Here is a 25023-nt window from a genome sequence, read left to right as displayed (position 1 = left end):
TCCTTCAAGAAATGGGAGATGATATCCTTCAAGAGATCCTTCAAGAAATGCACAAACTTAAGGATTTCCTTAGAATACTCTTTACCACTGGTTAGGGCACTAAAGAAAAATGCAATTCCATGCCCTCTTGCTTAATCCAAGAATGTGCTCCAGAGAAATGGACAGACTGCACATCTTTCAGGAGAACTTCCATAACTGTTTCTTTTAGCCTATTTTTTTCTTTCCTTCCCCTCTTATTTGCAAACATAATACATGTTTGTTGAGACAATTAGAGACAAATGAAAAGAGAAAATTAAAATCACCTATAGTTTCACCACCTAGAAATGATCACTGTTAGCTTTTGAAGTTGGAGATAACCAGTGTTGGAAAAAAGTTGTTTAAAAGAAACACACTTAAGAAGAAAAAAAAAAAACAAACCCAAGCAAAATAAAATAAACAAAAACTCCACTTAAAACAGGAATGAACATTTCATAGTAAATAACATGTAGGGTGAGGAGGAAAAGATTTGATTCTGATTCTATCTTAAAAAAATAAAACAAAAATTTATGAAGATTTATGTTGTTTTTACAAGTAGGAGTGAATCAAACTTCCATTTTGGAGATGTGTAACTTTATGAACATATTTAATAACTTGAATAGACAATCTTAATTTCATTGTTTGACCTTTGCAGCACAATTCCATAAAGAGCATTGTTCTTCATATACATTAGAGTACTTCACCCATTTTTCCAAGGCCTAGCTGTTGAGTACTGTGTGACAGTAAGTTCAAGATTATACTCCCTGGTATGTCTATACAATGGGATCTTATTCAGCCATAAAAAGGAATAAAGTACTTACGCATGCTAAAACATGTTTGAATCTTGAAAATATTACGCTAAGTGAAAGCCAATCACAAAAGACCACATATTGTACCATTCCACTTGCATGAAATTTCCAGAATAGGCGAATCCATAGAGATAGAAAGTGAACTTGCCAGAGGAGGGAAGAATGAGGAGTGACTACTAATGAATATGGGATTTCTTCTCTGGGTGATACAAATGTTCTGGGATTGGATAGTAATGAGAGTTGTACAACTCTGTGAATATACTAAAATCACTGATATGCACACTTTAAAAGGATGAATTTTATGATACATGAGTATATCTCAATGAAAATTATACTCCCTGAATAGTTCATGGAGAGCAGCTGTTCTCTGCTTCTGGTAAATGAGCTGTCTTCTTGCGCAAATTGAGGACCCTGAGGATGACAAGGGCTGGAAAAGTAGGTCCTACCACATTCCCTAGAGGTGACAGAACCACAGCTTGAAAAGCCCCCCTTGGGGAGTCTTATCTTACTCTTATCAGTTATGCGCCCTTCCCACTGCAAGAAGGTGCCAAGAAATCCTCCTGCTGATAACCTTAAATACACTACTCATTTATACATGAAATTGTTAATGATGTACTTTATTGAATTAATATGCTGCAAAGTCAAATATAGTACTAAAAACATGCCTGCATGCTTACCTGATGACACAGAAGCATATAGGCAAGGACTGAAGACATCGTGGAAGGATGAAAGCTGCAGTTTCTTACAGCAGTGAGATGGTTTTCTCCCTCTCTGTCCTCCTCCTCTTCCTTTTTCTCCTTTGTCTGTTCCTTTATTGTTCTTAAGTTTGCACAATTACGATAAGTAATTATATAATTTAGTCTTCTAATACATTTTCCAGTTGTATAGACTGTGTCTTTTATCTGGGTTAATACCTTGGTAGGTATCATTTAATTTCAGATCACTACTGTTATTTTTAAATAGACAGATTTAGGTAAATGCTATAGGACTATCCCCATTTTTATTAACATGTTCCTTGTACACACTTCCTTGTACACTAACCATAGAAGGTGTTGTTCAACTGAAAGGAGATAATGCATACTTCCTTTTCCGGCCTCTCACAGAATACTTGAATGTTTTTTAAGTGCCTATTGTTAAGCCTAGAATTAGAAAAATGAAATATTTTTTCTATCAATTGCATTACAAATTAGTGCAAATTACTGCAGTTGGTTTTTTAGCTGGATTTGTGTCTACTCAATAATTTCACTTTGAAAAACCAAAGTCACAAGTTGGTTCCAGGTCCATCTAGTTGTGGTTCTATTCATATTAGTAGGAAAGGTCGTAACAACAACAAAAGGAATTTTAAAAAAAACCAAAAACCTCAACAACAAAAAAGAACTTAAAACTTGGTAATTTTCCTACCCCCAAATGTCCCACTATGAAAAGTTTAGACTGAACCCATACTTTCTCCATCTAATGTCTGATCATTGGTCATATTTATGTCTATAAAATTTCAGAGAATAAATGTAATCCCTTTTCCTCCTGATTATTTATGAACATCTGGAGACAACTATTATGTCCTTCTTAAGTCAAATTCCATCCTTTCTCAGAGACTTTTAATTTTCCAGTTCCTGGAACGTGCTCTCTCAAATCTTCATACACTGCCTCCTCCTTAACATTCAGGACTCAGCTCAACTCTTATGTCCTCTTTACAGAGAGCTCTTCCCTTGTCATTCTAGTGTCTCAGTCACTCTCCATTTTCTCTCTCTTATCATCCTCTATCAATTATGACTTTATCATTTACCTATTTGTTTACATATTTTACTGCCTCTCCCTCCTGGAATGTGAGTCTGAGAACCTGTCTCTCTTGTTCGTATCGTTCCTAGTGGAACTGAGAGTTCAGTAGGACCCAGCCATTCCATTCCTAGGTATCCTAAAAGAAATGAAAACATTTGTCCATACAAAAACTTGTTAACATGAATATTCATGGTAGCTTTTTTCATGATAGCCCCAAACTGGAAACAACCCAGATGTCCATAAACAGATGAACAAAATGTGGTACATCTTCATGATGAGATACCATTCAGTAATGAATTATGGATAGATGAGGCAAGATGTGTAAGCTTCAAAATCTTCAGGCTGAGTGGAAGAAGCCAGTCATAAGTGTTCTCCTCTTCTGTTCCATTTAAATAAAATTCTAGAAAATGCTAATTAATCTATAATAACAGAAAGCAGATCAGTGGTTGCCTGGAACTTGGGATAGAGGGAGAATGGACTACAAAAAGGCATGAGGAATCTTCTTGGGGTAATGAAAATGTCCCCATTTTTAAAGTGCTAGTGTTTTCATGGGTTTTTACAAATGTCAAAACTCACATCATACACTTTAAATGGATGTACTTCATTGTGCATAAATTACTTTCCAATTAAGCTGATAAAAACAAATTTTGTTCAGTGAATGCCTTCCCCTCACAATCCCCTGGTAAATCATCTCTGCCTGATCCGGCAAGGTTTAGAGATTTTTCATCACTTTCACCACCACCTTCTGAACACACTCCAGGTAGCTCAAGTTCCTCCAAGGGTGTGCCCAGAACTAGAACCAGCACTGCAGACGGGGTTTGAGCAGATTAGAGTACAGTGGGCCTCTGTTACTCCACCTTTTTATTGCTGTACATTCCTACCAGGCTTTGCTGTTTCCAGACTTTGTCTTATGTATACTGTTTCAGTCAGCCTGAATGTTCTACTTCTCTCAGTGCAACTTAAATTTCTGTGAACATTTCTAGAAATCTGCTCACACTGATGACTGGCATTGGGTATGTCTCCTGGGTCATTTCCTAACTATTTAACTACCTCTCCCTTATTCTAGCAATATTTTGCCCTCTAAGTACTGAAATTTTCACTTATGTGATTAAATTTCTCCTTTTGGCTTCAATCCACTTTCCAAGACTGCCAAGGTATTTTACATTTATGTCTTCTAATATTCTCACTGCTTGTGTCATCCAAAAATTTAACAAATGTGTCCTATTTTCACTCAGGTGGAAGATAAAACTGTTTAAGGTGCAAAGGTCAAGGACAGAGCTCTGAGGCTTGCTAATAAAGATTTCCTTTGCAGATACCACAGACTTACTTGTCATTCATCACTCTTTGGGTACACTGGTGCTTCAAATCACCTTGAATTGGCCTGAAGCTTTTCTAGTTACATCCCATTTCTCCATTTGAATCACAAGAATACTTTGACAGACTTAGATGTCTTGTTGAGAATTCACTAGACTAGGAATTAGAAGACAGGGGTTCTATTTCCAGCTTTACTGTTTTCAGCTGTGTAACTTCAAACAAGTTACTTAATCTTTTTGAGCCTAAGTATATATACTACCTTGCACTATACATCTTACAGGATATTTTAAATATCAAATGAAATCAACATGTGAAAATGTTTTTTAAAGATACTTGTGTGAGAAGATATATATTACATTAAATGTTACAACACCAAAAGGAATTGACATTAATGCCCAATAGTAGAATGACTACATTTTAACACATCCATATAATCAAATAGTATGTACTATCAAAAATAGTGTTTTCCCATCTAGACAGGCAATTTTGATTTGTTCTATCTGCCAGAAACTCAATTTAAATCCAGCCTCTTTTTTTAACTGATGAGTTTTACATTTTTATATCTGATTCATGGCTAAAATTTTAAAGTGGAGACTAGAAGGTCTCTGTATGTTTGTATGTCATAGATGTATGATATTGGCAAAACTAAATGGTAAAAGAGCTCTATTTAATTGGCTTAGAGGAAATTAAGTCTTATATAAATACTCAAAAATATAAAGGAAACCGGCCAAAATGAATTTCAGGTTCATGTTATCTAGAAAGTATTTAGTTCTGGTATTGGTATTGAAGCTAGCTTAAACTTGCTGGTTTAATTAATGTAAACATGTCTGTAGAGTCATCAATGTTAAGTATAATACTTATGTTGTACCTAGGCTTTCTAGAGGTCAAATAAGACTTTATTATACCTGTTACAAATTTGTCAACAAGAAAAGTAACTCATGTTAAAAAAAAAACCTTTCAAGAAAAGAAAAATAAACAAAATAAGAGCTTTGACTAGAGGAGTAATTATGTTTTGGAAATGTCTAATTAAAATTGTCTCTCCAGATTTTGGTACTTAAAACTAAGTTTAAAAAAACCTCACTATCTATGTCATTTATAAAATATTAAAACATTAATTGCTAGGTAGGTCTAAGTTTACCAATCTTTGCCTTCTTAGAGAAAACAAAACAAAACAAAACACTAAAGTATAAGTTTCCAGTCAGGAAACACTAATATGACAACCAATTCACAATGGCTTGCTTCTCGGTTTTTGCCAGACATTTAAGGTTTTTAAGGGTTAAAGTTATAATGTATGTAATTAAAGCTACTAAAATAATAAAGGAAACATCTCCCTAATAGTAGAAAAATAAGATGTGTGTTTTCAGTAAAAGAAAGTTTGTGGAAAAGAAACACTGAGAAAAGAGTTTTATGCATAATTGGGATTTTAAGCTCCCAATTTTAAGCTCCAGCTAATTTTGAGATGCTTTAAAGGAACCCTGAAGCATCTTAGATATTAAATTAACTAGGATTATTTGGTATGTTAAGTTAAATATAATCAGCCATAATTTTAGTAGTTGCAAACAAGTCTCATTATCTATTACAGGTGTTTGACCATGACTTTTAAGTTTTTTGTCGTTATAGACAGTTGAGATGCTGCTACAAAGGTGCTTTATCTTTAAGAAGCTTCATCAGAAGTCAATGGAAAAAGTGGGTTACAACAGTCCAACATCAGATGATGGCTCTGCAAGGATTCCTGTCCATATGACCCTGACACAAAAACAAAAGGCTGTCCTGCCTCTGGGGCCCCTAGATTAGGAATTCAGAGATTTTTACTCCCTGATAGGCAGGGTCAACGCCCCTACTCAACCTGGAAGTTGTTTCATCACCCCTCTGCAACCCCATAAGATTATGGGAGTAAAATCTCTTAAGGGGAGAATGCAATGGGTGGGAAGGAGGGCAGGGTACAGCCATTCAAGGAATGACACAGCAATTAACACTAAGATGGTGGAAGATTCAACTCCCAGTAGGTCTTGAGGCCCAAGATGGTGGGAGATTTGACTCAAAAAGAAAAAAAAAGTGTTTTCAAAAAAATAATTAATGACAAGAAAATGCTTATAATCTAATATTGATTTTAAAGAGCAGGGTACCTAGCAGTTAACCCTACTACTACTGGTTAAAAATGGAAGGGGGTACAAAGGGCTTTTGTTGGTCTTGACAATACTTTTATTGCTTGATCTGGATAATAGTTATAACAATACATTCGCTTTGTAAAAATTCATTGCATTTACTCATCTGACCACTTACCCGTTTGTGGGTATTAGTTCAAAATATTTTACTTTAAAAAGTTTACTTTTTTTTTTAAAGTAGAACTCCAAAATAATATAAGGTCATATTCTTATTTTAAGAACCTGTATTTTTAAAGTGGCATGAAATACAGTAAAATGTTAATAGTGGCATTCTGGATGGTGAAATTACATGTGACTTTTATCTTCTTCTCTGCAACTTTCTCTTCAATAACAAAAAAAATGATTTGTTTGTTATAATCAGGAGAAAAATTAAAAATGTAAAGAAAATGCTTTCTAAACTGTAAATATATACAATGTAAAGCATTATTCTAGCACAATGCCTGAAACATAATAATGCTTGATAAATCTGGAGTGAATGATTTCTCCCCTATCCTAGTACCAGGCAAGTACTCTTTTCAAAAAAGAAATGGGATTAATTGACACTCTTAGCTCCCAGGGAACCCACACTGGCTCTTAGCAATGATTGTCCTTATTTCTAAGAGCTAACAAGACACCTATGTAATGATTCTTCCTCAAATGTTGCCAGAACCAAATCTAGAAAATAACTACCTCTGCCTCCCTCTACTTCCTCACAATTCCTTCAAGGTTAGCCAATGTTCCTCTTCTTGGATTGAGGCTCCAAGTAATTTCAATCAGTCTGGTGCTTTTGATACCACATCTCACCCCCTTGAGGGCAGAATGCCCCACTTCTCAACCATGACGGCTCTGCTACTCTCACTTTCTAAGCATGGAAATCACAGAATTCTGGCAGCTAGTCAGAATTGCCTTATCAGGCCCCCTTTAAAAAAATTGTCATACTACTACCACCACAAAACAAAACAAAGCTTCATTTATTTCCTTTGCATTTCTGGAAAAATGCTGGGAACTAACATTTCTAACATCACTCTTAGAGAACCATACCACAAACTGATGTTGCCCATGGTTTTCTGCCCTGTCTTTGCGGCCTTGTCCTTTTAAATATTAGCTGAAGGCTCAGCTCAGATCATCAGGAGAGGATGACAGTTTCTTTTAATGTCACCACCACCACCCCGCTGCCCCATCACCTCCCAGCATTTTACTGCCCACTTCCTTCCCACATACTCTACTTTTGGATCCCCCACACCACTTGATCTTTGATTTTTCAAGATGCAGTTTAATCCTTCCCCAAGGTCTCCCTATGTGGAGGTAGGTGCTGGGTGTAAAACTCATTTGTGACACAGACTAGCTTTAAGTGATGAGCCAAATGATGGAAATGGGGCCTAAGGGGACAGCAATGAATTAGCACTCTTTCTCCCAGTGCCATAAACCCTGGGTTGCCTCTGAGCGGCCAAGCTAGAAGCCCTGTTACAGGCTGTCATCTAAAGTGATGTTTCTACTCAGATCACCTTGCCATCTGCTCTGTCAGCTGACTCTGGGGAACTAGTTAAGGGACTGGGAAAATAAACAAGTGATGAATGTGAATCTTCCAAGTCCACTTAAAACATACTTTAAATAGGTTGTATTTGCCCTCCGGGAACCTCTTTTAGAGACTGCATGCCATGTTTTGTTTGAGGACAGAGGGGTTCCTTGAACACAGCGTCCACTTTAGCTCAACTTGAACTCTGGGTGCAGCTCCCACCCGCTGATCTGGTGCCCAGAGCTCGTGCCTTTGCAGCCCTGGGTTCCAGCTTAGCAGGAGGGCCTGCCTCACAGAGGCAACAGCTGCCACTCTGCTTCTGGTTGAGGCAGTTATTAGTTTAAGGAATCAATCCCAATCCAGTAAAGAACTTAAAAGCTCAGGGGCTTTGATCTTTGCTTGGCAAAAGCCCCAGCTGCTGAGTTCTAGCAGCTTTGCCATTTCCCCCTTTTTCACCTTCTTTCATACAGGCCCCAGCCCCACTAAGTAGCAGAGGCCCTGACCGGCACAGCACCAGATCTTTCTCCCCATGCTTGAGTATGAAGGGGTACTGGTGGGGCACTGCAATGGTTTAGGGGACGGAGAGGGAAGTTGTTTAAAGGCAGAAGCAGAATACGAACAGAGTTAAAATGCATGCTGGTTATCTAAAAAGAAAAATCTACCTTACATTTATGCTGTATTCTAAAACTTTTTCCCTAAGGGCTTTGAGTTGAGAAAAGCGCAAAATGGCTCCAACTCAACCAAGGCACAGTTAAAATTCCTAACATGGCATAACATGGCCCACTCTGGCTGGTACAGGAAACACACAGTGATATCTTTGCTGTTTATAAACTTGAATCACTTGAGTTGTTGGTATGAGAGGAAAACAACATACCTTCCTACCTTCCTTCCTTTTTCTTTCTCTTTCTCTCTTTCTTTCTTTTCTTTCTCTCTCTCTCTCTACCTACCTACCGAAAACAATATACATTTAAAAGCAAGCTGACTTTCTTCTAGTAACTAGCATAAACCTCAAGCCACCAAGCCCAATTTATCTTCTTGTTCACAGTAGCTTATTTAAAAGGATGTGAATAATATTCTATACAGTTTCATAACGTAATATACACTAGGATACACATGCCTTTAATGAAGCTCTGGGATGTTTTGACTACTTCTATGATGTATTAAAAGTGCATTACCAGAGCAGGGATGGGACGCAGGGTATAGCTCAGTGGTATAGCCTGCTTACCATGCAAAAGGTCCTAGGTTCAATCCCCAATACCTCCATGAATGAATGAATGAATGAATAAATGAAATAAATAAACAAACTTAACTACCTCTTCCCAAAAAAGTAATTTTAAAAAAAGTGCATTAAGGACATAAATGAAGACGCTGTATTGTTGCTGGCTCTTATTTTTATAACGGACAAAGTACTGATACCTGAAATTCCATTAAAAGACAGACCTTCCCTGTGTGTCAAATTTAGCAGTGGTTTTAGTAGTTTTAACTTCTTCCATTTTAAAGCTTCTGTGAATCTTTTCTTGGCCTCAACCTTAGGTGGAGGGGAGGAGAAATGGCTAAAAATAAAAGGGAAAGGAAAGAAAGATCAGAAGCAGCTGGATAATCAGATAATTGAAAACAAACTAAATTTGGGGTAAGTTCTTTCCCTCTCCTTTCTCTCTTGATTTGGGTAATAATCTCTCTACTTTGGATTATGTTCAATACGAAGAAAACGAATACCAGCATTTAACTTATAAAAAAGGAACTAAATTTCATGAAATCACGTATAGTTTGGTATTAGTATTAACATCCTAGAAAATACAAGATACTTGGTATATACATTAAAAAAAACCTGCTTTCCTCAACTATTAAAATTCAAAGTTAAACTTAAGATAGGCAATTTAGCACCTCTGTTGAAATGAATATATATTCTCCAATCTACATATGTTGTGTTCTGAAGTCCAAGGATAAATGGAAATTAAAATGCACTCCCCATAAAAGTGACATAAATGGTGGCTCAAGAGCAACTACAACAAAAAGCTTTAAACTAGCTTTCAGTAATACTATATAGTACTTCTTTTATGAAGATGCATCCAAATACCTATTAGACACTATTATCAGAAATTTAAAAATTACATAGGAAAACAGGATGATATTACCAAATCTCAAATGAGAGGGTTATTGATTAAAATGAACCAAAAAAAAAAAAAAAACCACTCTTAAGACAACATCCCATCTGCAGAAAACGTGGTCACCTTTATATCAAGATTGGTTGAATTGCTGGGGTAGATCTTCCTGATAGAGAGGGGTCAAGGTGTGTGTTTTTGGGACAAATGGTATGAAAAATACCCACCAAACTGAGACGGTATCTTGAGGCTGAAAAATGAAGAAGGCAGCTCCACGTCATCAATGGCTTAGCTTATTATAGAGTAGCTCACTCACAGGATGGGACTGGGTGGGTGACATCCGGAAGCATTTGCTGCTGCCATTGGGACAATTTTATAGTTAACCTAGGGTATGGGGGTACGTGCTCAGAGACAGGAAGTGCATTCCTAAAACAAGATTTACAAATGGGTAACCAGTCTCACGGGCGCCAGGAATACGTCAGCAAAGATCTTCATCATTGTTTGGAGAATAACAGCACAGAGGCCTCCTGGACCTAATGATCATTAAACAACATCTACTAACTACAAATCCCCTGACAACAGAAGAGATTTACTACACAATACAGCCCTAGGAAGGGTCAGTTGAAGGACAGGAGGAACTGATGGGGCCCAAGATGGCATCAGTCATGCTAACAACCATACAGTGTGTCAGGACCCTTCCTGGAAGTGGTTGGTGAGAAGGTCCCATTGCTTCAGCTCCTGAATCACTATCTTCGTTAGTGTTAGCTGGACCAGTCAAGGGGAGCCACTGGGGAAGGACTGCAACCACTTCTGAGGTCCCTTTCTTGACTGCCTGTCTCCCCAACTACTGTCCATCTACCTGCAGATGGCAGGATATGAATCATTTTAATTTAGCCCTATCTCCCCATTTAGACATAAAATGCAAATGTCTACTTCAGATCCAGAACTGTGTAGTCTGATTAAATGTATAATCAAGCACTAAGTGTAAATGAGTGATATCAGCGCTCCCATTTTTATGGGGAAGAGAATATTAGCCATCTGGAGGGGCTGGAGAGGGAAGGCTAAGGAATGAGTTTCTAAGAGAAGGGAAAGGATACAGAATGTAAAACTGAGATTCCAGCTTTTGCTTAGTGTCAGCAAACTCAGAAATGCATGCACACATAGGCACTAAGGAGCTCCTTAACGTGGAACTGAAAACAAAAGCATTTCTACATCATATAACACATGGTTTATGTATGTTAGTGCTTTTACAACATAATCGGCTTACGCTTGTATAAAGAAGCTTCTTTGCCAGGGACTCAATCAAGGAAACTAAATTCTACATTTAGGGAAAACAAGTGTGCAATACTAGGATGAGGAAGTAGAAAGCTCTTCCCAGTTATCCTAGGCACAGGGCCAGTCTTCAAGAAAATTTCAAAACAAGCTGTTTGGCTTTGGCTTACTCCTACTTGGTATGCAAACACCCAGGGCCTTCATGTGACCTCTAGCTGCCTAGAGCTGCTCAGTGCCCTAAAGTGTCCTGTGTCTTAAAACTTACCTGATCTTTCCTTCCTCATTTTTATCCCTATCAAACTTCCTTTCTTCAAAGAAAGGGGATAGGGCTCCACTTAGTAGCAAAATCTCTTAAAATAATCAGTAGAAGGTAATATATCAATGATCAGGTACTGGGCATCTCTTTCAGACCTGTGTTTTAAGACAAAAAGCTTAAAATCTCAAAACAAATCTCTAATTGGTAGAAATTCAGGCAAAGTAACAGGAAAGAAAAAAATACATTCAGGTTGTGAGTACGTCTTGTGATATGGGTTCAACTTTCTAGGTAGCTCCAGGTACTGAGTGTGTATACAGTTACTTTGGACCATTTCAACTTTCCATGACTTCTTCCCTTTACCTAAAGCTTAATCCAAAATTCTCTAATACCAGTGGTTGTTCTGGAGATCCCTCCTCACTCACCTACCCAATGAGGTAGGGGACTTTGTGTATGTGTGTGGTGGGGGATGAGAGGGAAATTCATATCATAGAGAGAAAATGGCACACCACGGTACAGTTTCAAGTAAGAAGATAACTTTCAACCTAATACTAGTACATTATTGTTCATAATATACATAATGTAGTTTAGGTAAATTATCAAGTTATAAAAATATAAAACAAAACTTTGTAAGAAATTCAGAAATAACTGATGCTTGATAATTCTCTTAAGTAAAGACTACAATTAAACTGTAGTTATTGGCTAAGTTCCATCAATTCTTCTTAACTCTCTTTGACTTCTCCTGGTCTTCTGTTATCCTCTCAGCAGGTCGTTTCTTTAACCCCTTCATTTTCCTGGTTTGTAGCTTGCTTAGGTCTTGCTTCTGCATATGAATCCTTCCATAAGTTGTACCAAAAGTATCATGAGAGATATTTTTCTTCTTCTTTGGCTATGAAACAAGAATATATAAATATATATTTAATGGTGTCTACTAGCAGGAACTGGTATCAATTTCCACTGGTGAGCACCAATGGAAATACAGAGTCTATAGCCTTAAAGGCCTTTTTCTCAAACTTAGGTATACATGTAAATCACTTGAGGATCTTGTTTAAAAGCAGTTTCTAATTCAGCAAAACTAGAGTGGGATCTGAGATTCAGCATTCCTAACAATTCCCAGGTAAACTGTCAGACCACACTTTGAGAAGCATTAATACACAGTACCCTAAACAATATCGTGCACTTAGAGAATTTCCCGTGTTTAGCTTAAGGAATTGTGACTATCATTTCCATCTTTGTTGGCATTCCAGAGATGCCATTTCTAATTGTTTTTTTAAAACCATTCAAAAGTCCAAATCCATTTTATGCATGCACCCGGGTAGTACATCCTATGCTTAAATCCCTCCTCACAATGCCCAAAATGATTCTCTTTTTGGCTGAAAACTTTTTGGCAGTCTTGGCTACCAGAAAACTCCCAGCAACACCGGATGCCTGGTTTCTACAATTCTATTATCCTTTACAGTGGGCATATTTGCATCTTCCTTCTTTCCTTGGCTTTGATAGTCTAATTTTATCTACCTTATTAATCTCTTTATGTATGTTCTTTAACGTAATAAGGCACAAATCCTTTTTGGGAATAAGACTGGAGTATATAAATAAACATTGCATCAATCTGCAAGTCATGTACCTTGAGGGCTTTGGGCATTTTCATAGATAACTTATAAAGGTCATCTGATGCTAGGTGTGTCCTCCTCAGAACCAGATCCAGTGAGGGTCCCATCTCTTCCAGTTCAATTCGTGGTGTTCTGCAGCCAGATTTCTTCAACAGCAACCTTTACAAAACAGTAAAAAAGAAATGTTGCTCTGACTTTGATAAAAGTCCCATCCCCACTCTGCCCCCAAATATTTTTGTTCCCATGTTCAAGAGAACAAAAATCAGTTCCATAAATAATATAAAATATTTAGAAAGGCTAAGCTTATTAAATACTTGTACATGTAGGCCAAGTATATTCTTTGGTTTGCTTATTTTTAAAAATCAAAACCAAAAGTATATAACACTGTTGAGAAACAGCAAATGAAACAGACAATTCTTCTAAGAAATGAAATCCTTTGATTTTACTTCTTCATCTTACATAAGTATAAAAATAATTTTAACTAGGTCTTTGAAACATCATATTTACATGATTAACAAATTCTTTTTTCTCTAAGACCCATTCAGCATCAACTTTTCTCCACAGAACATTTACTGCTCTCTATAGATTGGAATGAACTCAAAAATCTTAATAATAAAACCACAACTTTCTGGATACCATATGTCCAAACAGCACTGGATCTGAGAACATATGAGGGATACAGTGGGAAAAAAAGAGATTCTCACAAATTCTTTTAGTGAGTGATACCACAAGAACAGCTCAAAAAGCTGAAGGTTATTTGAGTTGAAAGACTCAATTTGTTATGGTGGCCAGATCTCCACATGGAAAAAAAAAGGACTGAATAATAATGTTTAAAAAGATCGGCCTTTTCACATAAAAGCTGGAGTGTAAAGAGGCAATAGTTGACATGAGAGATGAGAGAACAGGAGAGGAAAGCGGAGTAAGGAAGACACAGGAGAGACGTGAACACCAGGAAGCAGGAGTGAGGGTGCAAAAGCTCATTAACAGTCCTGCGTCGCATGCAGACCAACCAACACAGTCCACTCATGCGAGGGATATTTACTAGCTATGGGAAGTGTCATGATAGATATGCTGTATTAGACACAGTAAATTAAACCCAACTGAACAACTAAAAACAAACAAATAAATAAAAACACCCCCCACAGCCTAGGATATGTAAAGAGCAAAAAAGTTAAACAAACAAACAAACAAACAGATACTACTGTAAAAGATAAAATACTGACATGGGACATGAAGGAAAGAAGCAGAGTAAAAGAACCTAATCAAAAGCCCTTAGTACACTCTCCTTACAGTGGTGCCAGAAGAGACCTGAGAAAGCCTGTCCCAGGCTCACTGGAGGGGAAAACACTAGTAGAGGCTAAAGTTGGCTGACATCATGGGATCTTCCCTAATAGCTAATTCAAAGCCTACCTCTGCAGGGACCATTTAACTCTTAAATCACAGGTCCTTCTGAATTTGCATCCACATTTTCAGTACCTCCAAATAAATGACATTTATCATGCAGAACTCTCATCAAGATAAATCTTGATTAATATCTCGGGTTCAGTAGATTGCTTAAGAAACTGCATAAATAAAATTTCAATGAAAAAATTTTCTACCACTTAAAATGCTGATTTTCAGCTAAATGGAAAATTTGTCAATCCAGAACAGTTCATGCCATGCCTGATGGTTGGCAGATTACCCAAGTACCTCTTTATTTATGCAAGCGTCCTCCTAACAAAGTAATTTTTTAATTTTGTTGTTGTTGTGGTTTGGGGTTTTTTGGGGGGGCATAACTTGTTTATTTTTAGAGCACGTGCTTGGGATTGAACCCACAACCTTGTGCATGCTAAGCATGCACTCTACCACTTGAGCTATACCCTTCCCCCTCCCCTTTTTAACACCCTTATTGTGGTATGGTTACTGTGCAGTAAACTACACGTATTTCAAATGTACAATTGGATGAATTTTGATAGATGTATCAAAGTAATATTTTGAGTGGTATATAAAATTAAGATTATTTCCAAATAACTACACGTAACTACATATGTTGCTATTTATTGAATGAAATTACGTGCCATACTGTCTGTGTGAATGATCTTACCTTAATCACTTCACTGAGTATGTTTATTATTCTATTTCTACTTCATAGAAAATAGAAGGATGTATAGCACAGGGAACTATATTCAATATCTTGTAGTAACTTATGGTGAAAAAGAATATGAAAACAAATATATGTATGTTCCTATATGCCTGAAGTATTGTGTTGTACACCAGAACTTGACACAACATTGTAAACTGACTATACTTCAATAAAAATATATTTTAAAAAATAGAAGGACACTTTCTCCAATTTTCAGTTCTCTGCATATAGTTTCTGGCATTGGGGCTAATATTTTTTCTCTCTATTAATAGTTCTTAACAGTGAAATCTAGAATCTAAAATCATCAATTGTTAATCCTTTGAAAAACAACCTGGGGAAATAATAAGAGAATTTATAAAGGATTTTTGTGATCAGACTAAGGAAAATGAAGAAACTAGTAGACACTGACTCTTTAAAAACAAGCAAAGTTAAAACCCTTTCCTTTACCCATATCCCATCATACACATTGCACTTTTTTTAAAAGACAGACATTTCAGTTCCAGGCCTTCCTATCTCCAGCCAAATATCTACTGCCCCAAACTTTTGTATCACATGCCTAATCTCCATCTCAGATCCTAACCTCAAGTTTTGTTTTTTGTTTCCCTGTAAGCTCTAAATCAAAAGTGATTTTCGGTTCTGCAAGACTACATGGTATAAGATGCAGGAACACAAAGACAAACAGAACTTAGTTCTTTCTCTCAGATGTATTTAGGCTATTCAATATGTTAACTGGTTACATATTTAAATACAATTTCCCTATTTCTTGAGAAAGACAGGAATTATGACTCTTGTTTAAACTGTAATTTCCTTATTATTCTCTCTTCCGTATCTATTGACATTCTGTTTTTATTACGTAAACTCCTTGCCTAGAATGCTGTGTTTGCTTTTTAAGGTATGCAAATACTTTCTGTTTTGCTTATTTTTCCCCATAAAACCTAACCAATGCCATAGCAAAGGTATATGTGGCAGTTACTAAAGATTCTCTGTTTCATAGTAATAGTTCTGGCCCTATGGTAAATAAAATTCTCCAAGGACTTAATTATAGGAAATGCAGGAAGATGTCAGGAACTCTATAATTTATTTCCCCAAAAGGTCGGGTCGAAGACTATCAATGTAATTCAGTGTTCGGAGTTCCTTTCATACCAGAAGCTCAAAATCATTTTATAAGCCTTATCGATCTTCACAAATTAGTGTCAGTATTAAATATTATCTTTTACCAGCTGCTTAAGGGTTGGCTCATAGCAAAAGAAAGAAGGCAGGACACCCAAGAGCAGCCTGTGGGAACGCCTAAGAGGCCCCACTGTGTCAGACACACTTCTCAGGCACCTTCCCACCTTTATCCACACCCCTCTCCCTCTTATAAATGAGAACCATCCATCTCAGAAGGACCCCAGAATCACCTAAATGGTATCACTACACTTTGTAAAGGTAAAATAGAGGCCCTGAGAAGTGACTTATCTGTGTCATGTGGTGAAGCCTAGCACAGAGCCAGGTCACTGGGCTCAGAGGTGATGCTCATTCCTGGGACCACCTCTTCCCTCCCCTCCCAGGCATGGCATGGCTCCTGGGGGCTCATCCACGTCAAGGGATTTTTTCCCACTAGCGGCTCGCTCTCAATCACACTGTCCATTTTCTATTTCAAATCAACAGCTAACAGGTATTACAGGGTTTATATGAAACAACTGGGATTAAAATTTCACACTAGTGTCTCTGATTTTAAAAATTCCAATCTTTTTTTCATCATGGGAGATGCCATGCTAACCTAACAGTGATTCCAGCAATTATATGCTTCTTAAAGTAAGTGGATGGATGGATATGTGCAGTTACATTGCCAACTTACCCTTGTTTGTAAGTCTGATTTGCTAATTTTCTGTCCATTTTGTTTTACTTTCTCTGCATTTCTTTCTTTTCAAGTTAATCTTTCTTCTCACTAAATACAAGTTCTGATACAAGTGAATACTTTCTTTGAAACTGTCCACTGTGAGTTTTTGGTTATTGTTATTATTCATTTCTCATTCTCAAAGATGTTTATATTCCTAGCTTCTTTGTATCCCCAGGGTCTTCTTGTTTAGTATGTTTTGAAAAAGATTTTTTTTTTTATGTTAGTGATTTTCATCTTTTAATTCTTGCTCTATAAATAGTAGTGACCTACTTTGTAACATTATTAAAGGCCCCAAAATCAAATTTGGAAATTCAAACAGACTTAAAGGGCTTTTAATCTCAACTAGTTAAAAATGAGAATAAAATCCCTAATTACATCTTGCAGTCATGTGGATATTTTACTGCATTTTGCCTTACTACTACTATTATTATTATTTAACTAAGAAAAAAACTCACACTTTCCACTGTGAAAAAAGCAAAATTAAAACCATGGATGATGTACACCAGAAACTAACACAACATTGTACATTAACTATACTTTAATAAATTTTTTTTAAAAAAACCACCAAAAACAACCATGGATAAAATGCTCAAGTCCACAAATGGTTGCACAAATAGCACTACTGTACAGGAGACACCGTCCACACTGGGCTGTCAGCCCTCAGGCAGCACTGCCATGCTGCAGTGCAAAACAGAGATCAGTCTGAATTCGACGTACAAAGAAGGCAGTTTGTGGGGGTCAATGTATTCTCTAGAAAAGCGTGGGCTCCATTACCAGTGCCAACACTATTTTAAATAAGAGAAAAAAGTCAGGCTTACCTCAAAAGGCACAGTTGTAGCATGTCATTAAGGTTTTAAATGAAAACAAAATCAGCTTGTTAGGATTTATATTTATACTGAGGTGGGAGTAGGGTAGAAAGGCCTGGGCTGGAGAAAGAAGGTAAAATGAATCTAGCCACTGATACCTCTTTATTCCTTTCAGACTCCATTTTTCAGACTCGGGGTTTTGAGATTTGCTTTGGCTGGCCTAAAACTTGTGGTTTGGCACTCTAAATCCAGTCAAGAAAAGTAAGGAGACACTGCATAATGGTAGGGAGGGTCAAGACTGAATCAGTGTTCAAAGCTCAGAAGGAGCGTAGCTTTCAGTGCTCCAGAGCCCTGTAAAAGTAGGGTTTCCGAGGCAGAAGTTAGCAGGGGGATGGCAGACTTGAGGGTCAGCAAGCACAGAGCTGCTGTGTCACTACTACCCTGCAAACTCTCCAAGCGGGCTTTTGGCCAGACACCAATTCTAAGTTTGAGCTCTATAAAACAGTCACATTAAAATGCTAACCTTGAGGATTAATAAAAACATGCTAAGAAATGCACTTACTTATAGCTTCGAAAATAAATCTTCCCATTCAATGCAGTGAAGTGCAGAACATAGTCTAAACCTGCCAGGCGGATGTTTGATACTGTAGGGCCTCTGAAGAAATCTAAAAGCACATATTAAGTTGTTGAAAACAAAAAAACAAAACACAAAGAAAACCCCACAAAACTTGACACACCTTTAAAATTCAGCTGTTCAAACTTTGACTATTAAATCAAACTAGCCTTTGTTTTACGGTGGAGGCCAATAAGCAAGAAAATTCTACAAAGAAATCTCAATTATATGAGCAAAGAAAAGCAAACTAAGTGTCAAAGCCCGAAAAGAACCATCAAGATCAATGAGTAGGCTGTTTTCCCACAGATCATATTAAGTGAGATGATTTTAAATAATATACAAGTAGAAATAATTTACAATACATTCTTTATGTTATTACATACCATTTTCCATTCAGAGCAGGGACATAAAGTTTCCTTTTAAAAAGAAGAATCAATTTATAAAGAAAAATCTCCAGTGAACAATACTATGGATACTACATGGACTTGGCTGAAGTTATAAAGGTGGCACATGAATGAAGGAAGCTTGGATATAAATAGCAATCAAGTTTGGTGACTTCACCATGAATAACTGAAAAATTGTGCTGAACGCTGGAATTTGACACAACATTGTAAAATGATTATAAATCAATAAAAAATGTTAAAAAAATGTTTGGTGACTTCATTTTACAGATAAGAAGATTAAACCTGGAGGAGGATAAGTGGAAATATATGAATAACATTTAGCTAAGAAAAAAATTATGCATAAAAGGCCATCCAACTTAATTACTTAGAAAGAGCTGCCCCAAGAGAGGTGATGTTGTGAACAGGAAAAATCTCATTCTGTCCCAATCTAAAGTCAACCAGCATTTTTCTTCCCTCTTCCCATTAGCTCATAAAATGGGAATTATCTCCATGTGCATGGACATAAACATCTTTCGTTGCTTGCTTTTTCTTTCTCATGGTTAACTAAAAGAAAATTACAGCACTAATGTACATAAAATGGATGCAAGTGTGAGTTGCACCTGTATACACCACCCTTCCCTACTACCCCAAACAAAAATCCCTCAGGGATATTTTTATAAACCAAATATGCACTTTTTCAAGGTATTTTGATCTAAAATTTGATCACAATTAATGAAGAACTTTCCCATGATTCTGCCAAAGCCTGATTCTCCTTCAGTGGCCAACTTACTAACGTAAACACCCACTCACTGTTGTGGCACCATTACTGAAGTCAGAATCATTCTGGGGAACAAGATATGTACATTCCAGTCCTCCCTGAAATAGCTTTTGTAATGCAAACCTCACAGGCATAGGTGCTTTTTTCCATAAGCTTTTAAGACATAAAGAAAAGAATGAAATGAGGTAGAACGTTTAAGAAGACTGACCCTTACCTCACACCATACACAAAAATTAACTCAAAATGGATCACAACCTAAATGTAAGATCTAAAATTATCAGACTTCAAAGGAAAATTTAAGAGAAAAATCTCTGCAATCTTAGGATAAGCAAAGGTTTTATTTTTTAAACAAAACACTGTAAAAACATACTATTAAAGAAAAAAAGGATAAAATAGACTTCACAAAAATATAAAACTTCTGCTTTTTAAAAAACATCACTGTCTGCAGATGACATGATACTAAACTTAGAAAATCCTAAAGATGTACCCTCCAAAACACTAGAGTTCATCGATGAATTCAGTAAAGCTGTAGGATACAAAAGTAATATACAGAAATCTGTTGCATTCCTATACTGTAACAATGAATTACCATAAAAAAAAATTAAGGAAAACAATCCCATTTGTCATTGTAGGGGATAGAAGAGGTAGAAGATAAATTGGTTATAGTTAGAAGGAAAGCCCCAGTTTGGACATTTTTTTCAATTCCAAGTGAAAATAACACCTCAGGTGTGGCTGTGTCCATGAGTAAACACATTGGGAAAGGGCACAGGGGGCTGACCTCACTCCCTCCTGCTATCACTGCAGTATGTGGTTACTCCTGTAGATGGGAAAGATCAGGTGATCTGGAGTCAGAGAAGAGATCAGATCCTGATTCTGCCACTTACTACCTCTTTACTCTGGACAAATGTTAACTGGTCTCAATTTCTTCATCCACAACATAGGAATAATATTACTGTAATGAACTGAATGTTTAACCTCTACTGTGGCTATATTTGGAAATGAGGCCTCTAAGGAAGTAATTAATGTTAAATGAGGTATGGAGTAAGAGTGGGGCCTGACCCCACAGGTTCAGTGTCCTTATAAGATGAGATACCAGAAAGCTTGAACCCCTCTTTCCTGTCTCTCCCTCCCTCCCTCTCATGCAAATACACAGAGGAAGAGCCTTGTGAGCACATAGTAAGAAGCCAGCAAGAGAGTCCTCACCAAAAACTCAGACTTGTAGAACTGCAAGAAAATAAATCTGTTGTTTATAAGCCACCTAGTCTATGGTATTTTGTTACGGCAGCCTGAGGAGACTAATATAACTACCTTTGCAGAGTTGTAGAAAGGGTTAAATTTAATAAATTGCCAGACCTTACCTATGGTTACTTTCATTAATATATATACTCAAGTGGGTAAGAATTAGGAAATGAGAAAGGTTAAAAAAAATTTAAATGACAACTGCAGATGTAGCAGTATATGACTACTGATGCAAAGGCAATGAAGGGAAAATAACCCAGTCAGGAAGTTAAATTTAAGGTTGGCTTTAAAGGAATACTTAATAAAACTAACCTATTACTTGATTCATTATCATCTTTATAAGTTGTCATACTAAAAAGTAACCATAAAAAGTAAGATGGACTGAATCAAAAAATACTGGTTTTCTTCAAAAAAAAAAAAAAAAAAAAAAGAAAAAGCAGGACCCATTAAGATGAACTATAAATCTATATAATATTTAAGCAAAACATAAGGAAAATTCAGAATAAATAAAATGGATATCTAACATGAAAATACTGACGTTAGCTTTTCTTTCTAGCCAATTAAAAAAAGGAGGGGGCACTCTTTAGCAGGAAAACAGCCCTTGATAAAAACTCTTTTCCTACTGCTCTATTTCATTTGAACACACCAGGCAAACCAAGAAGTCTGCAACTTTCTTATTTCTTATTTGTATTAAAAACTCAACTTTGCTCAGTGCCAGACAAACTCACTCCATCCCTCTGCCTTCCTTTCTTCTTTACCCAGATTCCTTTTCGGTTTTCACTCCCTCACGCTATCACCGCAGTATGTGGTTACTCCTGCCATCTAGTGGAAGCACAAAATAAGAAGATAAAGCCATTCAAACAAAAGCAATAAAGCTCTGTTATAACAAATTATAATTATACAGAAGAACAAGGGGGAAAGAAGCAGGAAATCTGGTCCAGTGGAGTACAAGTACTAGGAATCTTGGCCCCAAAAACCCCCTTGATGTTTTGGGGTGTGTAATATTGAAAGAAATGTGGTCATTGTCTTCCATGTAGTTTTTTTAATATAAATTCATGGACAACACAAGTAAGAACCTACAGCAGAGAGACTGCAAGGGAATTATTCACCATGGACAAGATGAACAGCAGAGGCAGAAAAGCATAGGCTTTGGGTTTCAATTCTGGCTCACCTACCTAATAGCTCTTAACCTCTCCATACCTCCATTTCCCATTGGAAAAATGAAACGTCACCAAACTCAACAGCTTTAGTAAGGATTGAACAGGTAATAATGATATTCAGTTTTTCAAAAACAGCCATTATTAAGAAGAGAAACGAGAAGTCCTGAAAATTGTAATCCCCAAATAAGACCATATATAATCCCAATAAGGAAAAATGAAAGCAATGTGTCTGCCCACAAACTTTTTTGGTTGGTTCAGATTTGTAAAGAGCATGTATACAATTTGTTTATAATATATACCCACCGAATTTTCAAAAGTGATCCTGGGGGCAAAGTATAAAAAAATCCAAAAGGGCAACCAAAGAAGTTACAGCTTACCTTCTAAGAATGGTGCAAGAAAAGCTCAAATGGAATAAATTATTTAAACTTGAGAAAATGCCACTGAGTATCAGAAGAGTTCATATCTTTTGGGACAAACTAAATCACTTTCCAGAGTTCGAACAGAGATGGCAGATGTGATCACAGAGTACTAAGTATTAGTAACCTTTAACACGTTAATCTCCATGTCACTCAAATCTAGGTGACAGCTGTGTTTCCTCAGGGGCCCCATTGCCCAGATATAGGTGCTACTTTTCCTTATGCAGCTTTTTACAAGTAATTTGCAACAGTTTTCATTAGTAGCACAACTATTTAATAGTAACAACATGTAAGTATATACCCAGATAGCTAAAAATATTTTCTTTTAAACAAAATTACTTAATACTACGTTTCTTAAGATAATCACTGAAACAATTTATACAAAGTTGCTGCCATGTTTTGGGACGAGAACAATATGTTCCTGTCTTTTCTACATTTTTTCTAGCTTCCTGTCATTCCAAAGTTTGCCTGCTTTTCTGATAACAGAGGACGCACATTCTTCTGATTGTTTTGCCTTGCGGATTTTTCCTACTTTGCAAATTGTGAATCTCTTCTCCTTTATCCCTTTGAATATTACTGGACCTAATATTTGAAGAATATAACCATTCCTTAACTAAAAGCTCCCTAAATTCTGATATTTTAAGTTTTAATTTGCCTTTGGCTGGTATACAATATGTGCATTTGTGACAGAAATCCCAATAAGTAGATGTAGTGCTAATTTCCAGTACCACTGATACTTTTTCATAATGTCATTGTGTATGAAACCATCTGGTCACCTCTATTGATGCCACATTATCCTTTATTATAATTAAGTATGGTAGGTGGTTTCATTTTTATAAGATTGCAGTGACAAGCAGATGAATTTGAACTGGTCCCATAATGGGTGCATGTTTTGTCAAAAGTATTCTTATATTCTGAACATCTTTCCATTTCAAGATGACAATTCCATTGACACTGCATTGTCATCTTCTCGTGACACCATTTCACCTCTTCTTAGTGGATGGGACATAACATCTTTTGGCATAAACTTTATTATGCTGCACAGTCCCAACAACATGAGTTTTCAAACTCAAAAATTTTAGAACCAATTTGAAGCTGGTGTAGGAGTTATCTTCATACAAGATACAACCTTCATTCAATAATTTTTCTGCAAGCTCACCGCAAACATTTTGAGCTAATCCAATTTGCCTGGCTCTACTAGTCTCTGGTCCAAAATATATTTTTATCAACTGCATATAACCTTTGGTCAAACATAACTTAAATAACTTTATTCAGTATTTGTGTGTCTTATTCGGTATATAATGTCTAAATATAAGACTTCCCCTTCAAGGAACCACTGTCTCATCGATTTTATGGTATCTGGGCCCAGTGAAAAAATGTTTTGATATCATTTTCAGTCAAAGCATTAATCAATGGTAATATTTCCCCAAGCCTATCACCTCTTTCAATCATTTCATGATTTGCAAAGTGGAAATTTTATAATAATTCAAAACAATGGCAAGACTTCATGGTACGTGGCAATGTGAAATTGTAAAGCAGGTCATTTGACCAATATTTAATCCATAACATTAGTTTCACTAGACCCATCCAAATCAGAAAAGCAAGGAATTTTTTTACTTTCTTCAGAAGAAGTAGATTTCTACCTCTTTATTTGACTATATTATGTATTTAAATGTTGAAGTAATTTTTGTTCTGCATATCTATTTGTCTCCTTTACTGGAGGGTTTATTATTTCATCATCTAAAAACAGCAAAAGAGCTTAGCCTGGACTGATATCACAATGTAGTTCTGTCAGAAATCCACTTTTTCCTGTGAATATGAACGACTTCTGGCTGCCAGTGAACTCTTTCTACTGAGTACTGCCCAGCGCGCCATCATCATCTATTTCTTCCTCTTCCTATGCAACTAATTGTTCTAAAACCTCCTCAGTTTCAACTTCAACATCGTCTTTCTCCTCATTCTCTAAGCTTGAACTTGAAAAAATTTAATTAATGTATCTTCTTCCGACATGGATCACTTCATCATCACTACTAGTGTCACTTTCAGCTGTATTTCTACATTGTCTGACAGACATTGTAAGGATAGCAAAAGTCACAGAATGACTCTTGAAAGATGCAGAATAGAACTGCCAAGCTGAGTCAAACAGAGCAGGTGAACAGAGTACCATCCTAAACAACTGCTTATCAATCGGTTCTACTAATCAGATCGCATATCACTCTCGAGCTAACAAATATCAAAGTAATGCCACAGCGTCCCAGACTATTGTTACTGGAATTTATTCTGTGCAGAACAATGACATTCCAGGAAGAAATAAAACTATAATATAAAGAGGTTAAAAATTGGAAGTAAGAAAAGAAATTGTTTTTTTTAAATAATTCCAATTATACTGGAGAAACAAACAGATTAATTATAAGCACATATATTGTTAGTGTGTCACACTGCTATGAAGTGTGAATTTGGGCTCCGCAGGAAACACACTGGACCCACAGTGGGCGATCAACGTGTTAAGAAATTATAGAAAACAGTAATGTCAGCTTTTTAAAAAAGGAGAGAACAAGTGGTTTAAAATTGGTAAATTTAAATCAATCCCAGACAGTAACTATACATTGTATATTGGATTTTAAGGAGGAGACTTGTGAACACATAGAAAAGGATGTAGTCATTACATATCATTAGGAATGAGTGTAGCTCACTAGGAATAAGTCATCTATAAAACAACCTCACAAGGTTACTGTGAGGATGAAGCAATATACATAAAGTACCCAGCACATGGTTGGCGCTTAGGATGATGATGACAATGAAATAAAAGGAGC

At 36.5% G+C, this 25023-nt stretch overlaps 1 protein-coding gene across 5 annotated transcripts in view; it reads right to left on the bottom strand.

Moving 5' to 3' along the window:
- Positions 1 to 605: 605 nt before the first annotated feature.
- Positions 606 to 25023, bottom strand: part of RPF2 (ribosome production factor 2 homolog) — a 42586-nt gene continuing 18168 nt past the window's right edge. For 4 of the 5 annotated variants that reach the window (XM_014561532.2, XM_006187404.3, XM_032484701.1 and 1 more), the window contains exons 8-10: positions 18184 to 18286; positions 12826 to 12970; positions 3708 to 12090 (exon numbers count right to left, since the gene is read on the bottom strand). In XM_014561532.2, coding sequence (XP_014417018.1) covers positions 11914 to 12090; positions 12826 to 12970; positions 18184 to 18286 — 425 coding nt within the window. In that variant the 3' untranslated portion in view covers positions 3708 to 11913. Of the gene's footprint in view, positions 12091 to 12825; positions 12971 to 18183; positions 18287 to 25023 lie in introns of all 5 variants that reach the window. The other variant, XM_032484702.1, reaches the window with a different exon arrangement.

Source organism: Camelus ferus, chromosome 8 (assembly GCF_009834535.1).
Source record: "Camelus ferus isolate YT-003-E chromosome 8, BCGSAC_Cfer_1.0, whole genome shotgun sequence".
In the NCBI taxonomy this organism is placed as follows: Eukaryota; Metazoa; Chordata; class Mammalia; order Artiodactyla; family Camelidae; genus Camelus; species Camelus ferus.
Note: the sequence above shows the minus strand (reverse complement) of the source record. Positions and strands in the feature narration are given on the sequence as shown.